This window comes from Balearica regulorum, chromosome 1, assembly GCF_011004875.1.
Source record: "Balearica regulorum gibbericeps isolate bBalReg1 chromosome 1, bBalReg1.pri, whole genome shotgun sequence".
NCBI lineage: Eukaryota > Metazoa > Chordata > Aves > Gruiformes > Gruidae > Balearica > Balearica regulorum.
In genome coordinates this window covers 198,995,542-199,007,231 of record NC_046184.1, presented here as the reverse complement: position 1 = coordinate 199,007,231, position 11,690 = coordinate 198,995,542, and the positions used below count along the sequence as shown (strand labels likewise).

Genomic DNA, 11,690 nt, shown 5'->3' with positions numbered 1-11,690 from the left:
GAGGTTGTCATTTAAGTTCATTTTAATTCCAGATATTACTTGGATTAGTTTGACCTCTTTTGTTATTTTTAGAGCTAGTTTAAATTGGCAGGTCCTGTTGTGTGGGAAATTGAACGTTTTAAAAAAAAAAAAATCCTTTAGGCCTAAATTGGAATGCACAGTTGGAAATTTCCAAGAAATTATATTTCCAAAAATCCGTTCTGGAAACATCAAAATGACCTCGTCACAGCAGTTCACTTTTATTTTTATAATTTTGAATATAATGTGCTATATATTATACAAGCCCTTGATCTTTTTATTACCTTCTTTGATTTTTTTGGAAGCAAAATATTTTTATCATTTTTTGCAAGTAGGATTGTAAGTGCACCAGTAAGTTCCCCCAAAATATTTCCATTTTGTCAAACCAACATTTTCCTATGAGAAGTGTTTTGTTTGGGGAAAAAAAACCCACTATGGATTTGAATTCGCCTCTTTCTGCCCAGTGACTTGATCTTCAGCGACACAAATAGAGTTCCCTGAGGGAAACAGCCTGTCCCCACCCGATCCCTGGGAACGGAAGACGACTTTCTTCTGGGAGATACTTTTATTTAGTTAATTACTGCAGTATTAAGCATTTGGGGGTTAGAGCACTGATTTGTGTCCAGTGTTCCAGTCCTACTGCACAGCCAGGACAAGGCATACATTGAGAAGTTGAATATTGAACAGGCGTTTCTTCCCCTGGTGACATGCCATGGCTGTCCTGCAAGGCTTGCAGCAGATGGTCATTGTCCCTACCTACCAGTCCGCTGCCATTCATCTGGCATTGCCATCTGTGAAATGGCATCTGGTCTCTGGCAGTGACTCCTTTTTACGGCTACATGGGTGCACGTTTGCTGAAAAGGATCCTTTTCACATGAGACCTGTGTTCTGGCTGTGCACGGCTCCGTTCAGTGGTGGGCAAAGGCTGGAGACGCTGCCAAGATGATACATGCACCAGTATCTCAACAGCTTCATCATCCTTCATGCAGCCCTTTGGCTGTGCTTGCTTTCAAGGTCTTTTGGCTGGACGCTGTCTCTCCATGCATTCTAACAGCTACGGCACAATGCTCGATCACGATACGAAGCTTTTGTGCAGCGCCATGATGCCAAGGAGAACAACAACCGTGCAATCCCCTCTGCCAGGCTCCTCTGAAGGGCTTGGAGAGCCCTGGTGACAGCCATCTCCTGCTCCAGTCAGCCTCAGCCCCTTGTGCTGGGGGAGGACGTGCCATCCTCGGAGGTTTTCGCTGCACAAAGCGCTGGCTGGCCAGACCCAGTGCTGGCCACAGGCCCACGGTGACTGGGGGGGTCAGACTGTGGATGTCCAGAGGTCCCTTCCAACTGGCAGTTCTATGGTCCTATTGCTTATTCACCTGACTCCATCCGAAGCAAATGCAGCTGTAAAGCCACCTTGATACCCACTCTGTTTCTGTCACTCCCCATTTGGTTTGGGGAGCTGCAGTCTCACCAGTTACCATCCAAGTGAGTTCCTCCTTTAAAAACCCCCTCCTTTTGTTGGAGTTTCATCATAACACCAGGTTAAACGACACTTTACGCAGATGCTTTAGAAGCTAGTTTCCTGCAAATTAGTCCTGAATGTTGACCTTTCTTATCTGTTAGATTTCATGGCTAAACCAAACCAATCCAAAACACCTCTTACCAATCCCCCAATGCTGAGCTAAAGCCAAATGACAGTATAAATAGCTGGTGAAGATACCTGTAAGGTATGTATATATTCATTGGACAACTGAGCCTTTCATAAGAATGTGCTAATGAACATTTGCCCTTGTCATGAGGACCCAGTAGCAAAGTTAGATACATAAAATGTAAATGTGTGTTCCTTTCTTTCCTTTTTGATGGTTGTATTATTCAGCACAATCAGGTATGTTCTAGTGAAATGAACTACTCTAAAACTGTCATCACCCAACGAAAGCCACAGGCAGTTATTAAGCCGGGCTTACTGTTGCTATTAAGGCCAAGAAAGACCAATGCTATGGAAAGCAATTATCAAAAAAGACAGTAACTCATCAGGCCATGAGGCTACTGCAATGAGAGGCTGAGCTACTGCCCTCAGGGGTGATTTCATTTTCAGACTTTGCATTACTAAAGAGATCCCATCAGACTTGCCATGTTACAGTGACCTGCAGATCCTTCTCCTTTCTAGCCCAATTTCCCCTCTGGCCATAGAAAACTCAGTGTTTCCTTTGCAAAGGAGCAGAGTTGTGCAGCCAACTGTCGCCCTGAAAAAAAAAGAAAAAAAAAAGCCACCCATAGCTGCCCAACAGCATAAAAATAGGGAAAAAAAAGGTATTACTTATGACAAGGCTATTTATGGGACAGTTGATGCAGCCTTTGAAAGCACCATCAGGAGTTTAGGGGAAAAACTTCTCATCTGTGGTGAGCACTTCATGGCACATGGTGAGCTCCGTTGTGGCACTTGGCTGGGCAAACCAGCAGCACTGTAGTGAGCTATTGCTCTGCTCTCCTTTAAAGCAGCCCAGGGAGGGAGGCAGAGTGGGAGCTGAGGGGCAATGCAGCCTCTTTTACAAGGGCATGTAGTGACAGGGCAAGGGGTGATGGCCTTAAGCTGAAGGAGGGTCGATTTAGATTAGCTATTAGAAATAAATTCTTTACTGTGAGTGTGGTGAGGCACTGGAACAGGTTGCCCAGAGAAGGTGTGGATGCCCCCTCCCTGGAAGTGTTCAAGGCCAGGTTGGATGGGGCTTTGGGCAACCTGGTCTAGTGGAGGGTGTCCCTGCCCATGGCAGGAGGCTGGAACTAGATGATCTTTTGAGGTCCCTTCCAACCCAAACCATTCTATGATTCTCTTTCTTTCCCATAGAGCAGGACCCAAAGCTGCAGGTCAGGCTCGCTGCACGACCATGTGTGCAGGCTCCCTCCTGCCCAGCAGGAGACTCTGAGGAGAGCGTTGTGTGCTGTGCATTCCCAAAAAGTGTAAGACAAACAGGAAATGCCAACATAAACGTTCTCCTGAACACACACACCCCATGGGGTAACCATTGCATGCTGTAGCAAGGCTGGACCATCCTTAAGTCTTTTTCCTGGCTGCCACTCGTGATCCAACACAACCAGCTATTTCCCCTCATCCACCTGTCCCCCTCCTGCATTCAATTCCCTCTTTTCCTACAACAGCCAAGGGGGCCAAGTGCCTGGGGCTCTCCTGGGTCACGGGGATCCCAGGACCAAGCCCAGGAGATGAGGTGTACCCTGCTATTTTTTGCGCACCACTGAAGTTTAAGAAATCCTTAAGACTACACAGGGCCTGCTTCATGAAGCTCCATTTTCATCACATATCTAAAACAGACACAGGTGCAGGTATTTCTCATCTTGTGGAACTGAAGCAAAGGCACCTTCCAAACCACCATAGCTGACAAGTCCATGCATCATCAGGCCATTTGAACTGAAATTGTCCATGTCACCAGGCTCTAGGTTTTTCTGCAGGGCTTGGAGCTACTGTTGCATTTGCAGGAGGTAACCACTGCTTTATGGATCAGATCCTCAGTTTACTTTGATAAGAACAAGCCCAGGATTCCACTTTTACCAAATGCCAGTCACTGCTCAGAACAGAAACCAGAGGAAGGCGCAACTTCCATGTTCTTGCTGCAGCAGATTTCTCTGCCAGGAAAAACATTTTTACACTTTTTATGTGTGTGTGTTTTAACGGTTGCTATTTCTACATTATCTATTCCTGAGATTATTTCCTGTGGGAAAGATTTAATATTTTTAATTCCAGTAATAATTTTAGTAACAGTTGCCATTTTCTGCCTAGGTTTCTGCATTTTGGGATAAAACCCAATTTTATATATATATATAAAAATATATATATAAAAAAAATCCTATTCTCATTAGTTTCTCTAGGAAAGCTTTAAGGCAGTTAAGCCATACCTCAAAGACCACAGGGAAAAGAAAAGAATTTTCTGACATTTATGAGACTGATTTTCCATCAAGTTCCGGGCTATCGCCTGCTTCCTGCAGTTAACCTCCTTCTTCCACTGCCATTTAAAAGTCAAATGCTTCTCTCCCTCAGTTAGCTTTCTTGTTATTCAAGCTAGGTACCTGGTTATAACTTCTTCTGCTGGTTCTTCTGCATCCAACTAGGAATAATTTGCTCATCAAGAATTGTTGCTGCTTCTTGGCAAAAAGAATACAGACCCGAAAGGCTGCAGAGGCCCGTTCTGTTCCTGGGCCATTGGCGCTGCTGCATTATAAAGTTTCCATTCTGGAAACAGCAATTACTTACATTTTCAGAGACAAATTATTTAGACTTTTGTCCACAGGGTAAGTGGTGTTAGTGTGCATATGTATCTTTTGAAATTCCTGTCTCGCCAAGATCAGCAGCAGGTTCAACCTTGACATAGCAAAGTTAGGATTACATCTCAAATGTCACCTCCTTAACCAAGAACACTACTTCAGAATTCATAAACTCCTTACTTTCAGTCAGGAATAAATACATCTGAGGGGTTTTTTATTTTTTTTTAAAGGAAGATTTTTTTTATACATTGAATTGATACAACTTCTTAAAAAGAAGCTATCAGATGCTTTTTACAGGAAATTCAGCAGAATGGAGAATGCTTAGGGCCAGTCCCAATATATGGCATATTGCTTAGCTGTCCAAATTTCATAAAACCTACTCCAAGTTTCTGTTTACCCCTGGAATAATCTGCAAAGGACGTGAGCCTTCTAGAGACAGCACCTGATAAACTGGAAAGATTGGTTTTTCAAATCAGTTCTTCTTTAGGTGAAATGGGAGTTGGGTTCTGTTCCTTGCAGCAGAGATTTTAAATGAGTAATACATTCATTGTGGAAGCACCAGTTTCCTTCTGGGCTGGGTTCTCTGGTTGTGCTTAGTTGCAAAGATTCGGTATTTGCAGGTGAATTATTTACATTTTAGAAAAACATCAGAGGTAACAGCCACAGGGGGCAAGTTTTACCTGGGAATCCTGCCCCTTATTCTCAAAGGCTATGAGGTCAGAAAAAAATCATCTTAAGGTACCCAGAGATCCCACATCAAATGCTGCAGGAGAGATGAGATCTGGATCTCACGTTTGTAGCTCAAACCTATCACCAACATTACAAAACCAAACCCATCACAAATTCTGCCTTAAAATAGGCAGAAATTATCTTTTTCAAGAACACATAAACACATTTTAGATTTTGATTCAGATTTTTAATAAATTGTGCCAGTAGAAGCTTTCAAAGGCAATGATATATCAATAAATAACAGTTAAATTGAGTTCCTGAGAAAGAACCTACCACATGAAAGAATGTCAGATAGATGTAAATAACAAAAAATGGCATTACTATATAAAAAAGCAGTAATACTGAATCTTACATGAACTGTCACAACACAAGCACTGCATACCTCAGACCATTCCTTTCATACAAATGTAAACAAATACACAATCATTTTTGTTTAGTTTAGGCTGATGAATTTATATGTTGTTGCTTAGATATCTAAACAATGGATAGGATAGGATATGCTAAAACATTAAGGAATAATATGTGGAGTAATATACGGAAAAAATAATGAAGCTCCAGATTTAAAAATAAAAGAAAGCAAAAACACATTAAAGGAGTGTTTTCCTCAAATGTTATTACGTCAATCACTTTAAATAGGACTGTTGCACTAATCTGAATTAAGGATTTTTGTGTGTGTTTACTTACTTAGTTATATATAATATATATGCAAATATGTATGGCTTAATTATCTTTAGTATTCTGATATCACCTTGAATAATTCTCACTTATACATATAAGAAAAATGCGTATTTTAACATAGTTAAGAATTGATATTTCAAAGTATGCCTATAATTTGAGAAACACAGGACTACCGTGCTCTGTCGCAGCAACATTTTTACCTATAGACAACAGGACAGAATGACCTATGAACAATGCCAACATTTTCAGATGTCATTGCCTAAAACATGGGGATCCTGAACAGATACACAGCCAGTCACATGTAGGGATCTGATGTCTGGAAAAGCCACGTACCTCCAGGTTCCGTAGATGTCCGTGGAGCTGCACGCACTCAACATCAGCCTCATCGCAGTTCAGATCTTGATTTGTTCCGGGAGCACAGCTTTAGCCATTCTGTTTTGAAGACGTTGAGCTACATCTGTTAGTAACTGGTGCTCTGCATTACTGCTAGCATTAACCAATGGACACTGCGCTGCATGCTATGTGAATAAGCCCGGTCTAGGCTGTTGCCAGAAATTAGCTTTGTAATCACAGTCTTGCTATCGAGCCTTTGTGGGGAAACGTGTGTGCCACGTGTGTTTACTAAAATGATCTATCACATCAGTGATCACAAAATCACTATTCAGTTACAACCTTTGCAATCTGTTTTACAAAATTAATATTGGATACAATCATAAGAGGAAACCATCCACACAATATATTATCAACACACGGTTTAAAATGGTCTAATTTTAGACCCATAGTAAAAACGGATCCACAGGACCTGCCTGTGAATGGCAAGAAAAGGCCATTTCAAATAGAAAAACACTGCTCATGCAACATTCTTCACACGCTAGACAAGGAAATCACACCCAAATTGTCACTTGCTCACACTTTCTATTACACTCCAATAAGCAGAAGGAAATAAAGCAGCTTTAAGGTTATGTCACAATTTTGAAATGTGGAAAATACATATAATAAACAAAAATCACGGTGTGAATACAATGGCATCAGTAAATTTAGAAAATTAGAGAGCAGTTTTCTTTTTTTTTTTTGTCATTTTCCTTTTTTTTTTTCTTTCTTACATTATTGCACAGAGACCTTTCATCACATGTTCTTCAGCTTTATGCATCTTCCTAAATGTGAAATAAGTGCTATGGATAAAATAAAAATGTAGAAAAGAAGAACAGCAGCATGATTTGTCAAAGTTAATCCCTATAATTTAGTAGGAAAAAAACCCCTGCTATAAACAAAATATAAGTGCTCTTTATTCATTTAAAAAATAACGCTGACAATTGCAGAAGTCTGTAAATGTTAATCTGAGTAGGGGGATGCTGACCTCAAATAGAAATAGGCCTAGAAATGACAGACTGCTGGCCTTGCAGATCTTGGTGAAGACCAGGATTTCAAGTGTAATTATCAACAAAGTTATTTACAGTAAAACTGACCTGAACTTTCAAGAGTGCCATTTTTAGGACCTGGCCCTGCAAGCTTCTGACTCCCCAGGATGACTCCAGCCTCGGCTGAAGTTACACCTGAACAAGCGCTGCAGGATCAGCTCCTAAAGGATCAGTTAAAGGCCCTACTGGATTTGAGATTAGTCTTATGTGAAGTTCTCTATACAATAATTTACACATATACAGGCTGACAAGCTCCGGTCTGATCCACCACACCTTTGTCTTCTACCTCAGATTTCTCAGACTGACCAACTTCCATTCCAGAAGGTTTGGGATACCTGAACGGATACCCATTGTCATCAAAGAACCTTCGGAAAGTAAACTCGTAAAAAGCATGTTCTGTGTGTTTGCTATTGGAAGAGGCCAGTGGATCCCATGTCCTGGTGCTGTCACCGCTAGCATCGTTCCAAGGACTTTCCTCTTCAACTGGATCAAAATTTGAAGTGTCCATTGGATGGCTGATCTTTGGAACATAGGGAGCCGGCTGCCTACGGATATCGGTAGAGAAGTCCATAGAGTGAAAGAAAGAATGGGCCTTAATATCATCTGCTCCATTTCTTCCAAGCCTGTCCTCAGCAGCACAGCAGAGCTTTGTGATGAGATCAGTTGCCTCAGGGCTTAGCTTGATCTGTGAGGGAATGTGCAGTGTGCTTTCCCAATTTATCACCTGGAGGTGAGAAAGGTATTAAACAACTTCTAATCCTGGCAACAGAATCTTTCTGATCATCAACATTAACTGTACCGAAGTTTACACATAACTAGTCAACTCACAGTCTATAATTATTTTAGAGGTTCAAGAACCCAATGATTAGATTGCATTGGCTGTTAATAATCACTTCAATGAATCGAGAAACATTGCTGGAGAGCACATAAAGGGAGCAATTCCATTTTTAAAAAAGGCAAATTCCTTCCTGAATGCTCCCATAGTCCGATTTGAGAAAATACTCAGTTTACACCGACTTCATGGAATGACTTGAAGGAATTACTTCATTTTGTCTCCAAAATGTAAACTAGGAAACGTGGTCACGAGATACATCCTTTCCAATAAAAAACTACTCGCTGCTTGACTTTGAAACACTTACATTGCCAACAGTAATCATCACTGGTATATCAGCTTACTCAAATCTGGTAGGCACTCTAAGGAATTTAGCTGGATGAACTTGTGCTGAGAAGACTCATAAAACTAATAACTATCTATGCAGTTAGACAAGTCAGTTCTAGTCTGATATTCTCTATCTTCATTGATTGGGAAAGGATTTGTCCCTGCACAGAAGTATTTAAAATCAGGCTTTTGTAATCACTGCTCCTTTCTCTAGGGATAGGCCAAAAGGGGATAGGCCTGTGCATGGAGAAGGGAAGGGAAAAGGTTAAAATTTTGCTACCACAGATGAGAATTTTGCTTCAACTTACCTTCAGCTGGGTTTCTGTGGGTGTAGGAGCCAGAAAAGGAGGCTGTCCCACTAACATCTCAAAGAGGATCACACCAACGCTCCACCAGTCACAGAGCTGAGTGTATCCTGAAAGGTAACTCAAAAGGTTGTTCTCCACCAACCAAGGAGAATGTACAGAGCTACTTGCAATTAAATATCAAAACATACAAACCAGATTCCTGTCTTTTCTCAGACAAACAATTTGTAACCTAAACCCAAAGGACTCCCAATCCACCTTCATCTTAAAGTTGCTTCTGCCTGCTGATGTGAATTCTACTGCTTTCAGTAAAGATCTAATCCTGCTGTCTGGGAATCTTTCTGAATAAATTTAATTCTCAAAAGTGAGTGGTGAAATCATATAATTAGAGAGAATTAAGTTTGTGGGTTTTTTCATGCCCTGTCTCACACTACATCAGTACACAGCACAAACTAGACCTTAAAGAATAAAAAAAAAAAAGTTTAGTGACTGATGTCACCCCTAGGTTCAGTGGAGGTGACACCACGAGTTTGAAAAGCTGCTGAAAGACACAGCCTGGCTCTAGAGACAGAGGAAAGCCACAGGTGACTTTTTGAGCAAGTTCCAAGCAGAGGAACAATTTCAATCACTTAATTGGTGCGACAAGACAAATAAGGTATATGTTTGAAATCTCCAAAAAAGGAATGGAGGATTTAAACACTGATTTCAATAGAGATTTGTGTCATTGGAAGATGCAGGGTCCAACATGAAATCTCTCAACTTGAGAAAGATCAGGCTTACGATCTGACTTGCAGACAACTTTGAACATCCCATCTCCTTACTACAGTGACCATGTCTGTTCTGCATGGATAGCCACCAAGTACTGCCTACATTCCTCAAGCTGAGCTTTTGAATCTAGGGTGTCCAGTGTAAATTGTGGAAGACTTTTTGTTGAGTTTCCCCCAAGATTCTGGCTGGGAATCTGGAGGACATGTTTCCACAAGTTTACATCATCCATGTTTAATTGGCCCATCTGAATCAGTGATTCAAAACAATCAGCCGGCTACTCACTGGTCTATGTAAACTTGCTAGCGGTCATAGTCATACTCCATGAGTACCGATAACCTGCTTTATACTTGAAAATATCACTGCCAACAACATCTGACATATTTATTAGCTGTAGCGTTCAAATGCTTCAGAGCGTAGACATACACAGACACACAAAGTATGACCACCATCAATGCGATGCTGAACAGTGGAGCATGTAAAGAAATCTGTTCTCCTTAATCTGAGCTAAGCGTTTGTGGCCTTCAGAATGACAATATTCCAAAGCAGCAAGCTTATTTAAGGCAAAAAAAAGATAGTATTTCAAAGCATCAATGTTCACTTAAACAGGAGAAAAATACAGGTTATCTACCTTTACGAAGCAGAACTTCAGGAGCAATATAATTAGGGGTTCCAACTAACGAATGGGCTAGACATCTCTGATGCTGCTTCTTAGCTCTTTGTTCCAATGTCTTCAGCCTATCTCCACATCTACAATTGGAGACATCATCCCAAAGATCACTGGGCTCCATGCTGTCTTGTCTGATATGGGTCCCTTTCAAATGGGAGAGAAAGTTTACATTCATGGCCATAAAACACAATACACAAAGAGAAAAGAATTTCTCTAGATCTAGTTGTGCCATCTTCCACTCTCACTGAAGAACAGCATTTAAACTTTAAATCCAAGGCATTTCCTTCTGCCCTCCCCTTCACAATTGGTTTTCCATATCCAGAAAAATGTCTCTGTCCCAGCACAAGGAAGTGTGCTCCCATATGGGAGACACAGAACAATAGAGCATATTTAGATTAGCTAAACCAATTGTTTATGACCTTTTTGCCAACAGACACCAATACTCCTCAATGGTACACAAAGGAGGTGCGTGGACTACTTTAACTCTGTGATTAAATTATTTTACCACCAAAAGAGACTCTCCAAACAAGTATAAACTGAAAAATTGCTGCTACAGCAGTGGTCAGCTGGATTACTGACAGGGATTTAAACAGTACTGGAAACAGAGGACTGGAAACAAACTAATTAAATAAGTTAGAGAGAGACAGACACATCATATTGTCATTGACCCTTTGTCAATGTTCACACCTCTGGTCTGTTTTCTAAGCTGACATTTCTGCCAAGAGGTATCTGTTTGTTTCAAAATAAATAATGCAATACCATCACAAATAAAGCCTAAGAACGCTACCTTTCTGATAGTATTTTGAATTGTGAGTCCACCTGAATCCAGTACACAGTCCAAAGTCAGTCAGTTTGATATGCCCATCAAGGTCTATCAGAATGTTGTCAGGCTTGATGTCTCGATGAATAAATCCCATTTTGTGCACACTCTCTATAGCCAAAGTGAGCTCTGCAATATAAAATCTAGCCAGACGCTCTGGAAAGACCTCCATTCGAATCAGTAGACTCATCATATCCCCACCAGGGATGTAGTCCATCACAAAGTACAAGTTTTCTTTATCTTGGAAGGAATAATAGAGTTTAACCACCCACTCGTTGTCTGCTTCAGCAAGTATGTCCCTCTCTGCTTTGACATGAGCCACCTGGTTCCGGTTTAGCACATCCTTCTTTCGCAGAGTCTTCATGGCATACAGGGCATGGGTATCCACTTTGCAGGCCAGGCATACTTCTCCAAATGCACCAATACCCAGAGTCTTGATTTTCACAAACATAGATTTATCCATTTTGGCCCTTTTAAGTCTGTTGTAGTTGGATTCCTTCTGGTAGAGAATTTTCCTCATTTGTTCCTGTTCTGCTTCACAAAGGCCAGCCTTTACAAAGGAAAGCAAACCACAAGAGCTAGTACTGTTACATTCATAGCAAAAGAACAATAAACTAGCATTCCCCAACGCATTTCTCAGAAAAATTAACCAAGAATCAGGAAAGATGTATTCATGAGAGATATACTCTCTTGTCTGTCTGTTGAGGTATTTCTGAAATGCTGGCAAATTCACTGTGCCCAAACTTGTTACCTGAATTTGCCATATCTGAGATTGGTCTGCCTTTTTCATTTGACTGAATGGTGTGGGGCAATACTGCCAGAGAGGGGAATATAATATAACAAACCATAACAAACC

At 41.0% G+C, this 11,690-nt stretch overlaps 1 protein-coding gene across 4 annotated transcripts in view; it reads right to left on the bottom strand.

Annotated features, from left to right (window-relative positions):
* Positions 1–5,184: 5,184 nt before the first annotated feature.
* The window catches only part of LATS2 (large tumor suppressor kinase 2), a 51,034-nt gene continuing 44,528 nt past the window's right edge, over positions 5,185–11,690 (bottom strand). For all 4 annotated transcript variants that reach the window (XM_075742188.1, XM_075742190.1, XM_075742189.1 and 1 more), the window contains exons 5-8: positions 10,802–11,384; positions 9,976–10,158; positions 8,583–8,689; positions 5,185–7,839 (exon numbers count right to left, since the gene is read on the bottom strand). In XM_075742188.1, the coding sequence (XP_075598303.1) occupies positions 7,345–7,839; positions 8,583–8,689; positions 9,976–10,158; positions 10,802–11,384 (1,368 nt within the window). In that variant the 3' untranslated portion in view covers positions 5,185–7,344. The remainder of the gene's footprint in view (positions 7,840–8,582; positions 8,690–9,975; positions 10,159–10,801; positions 11,385–11,690) is intronic.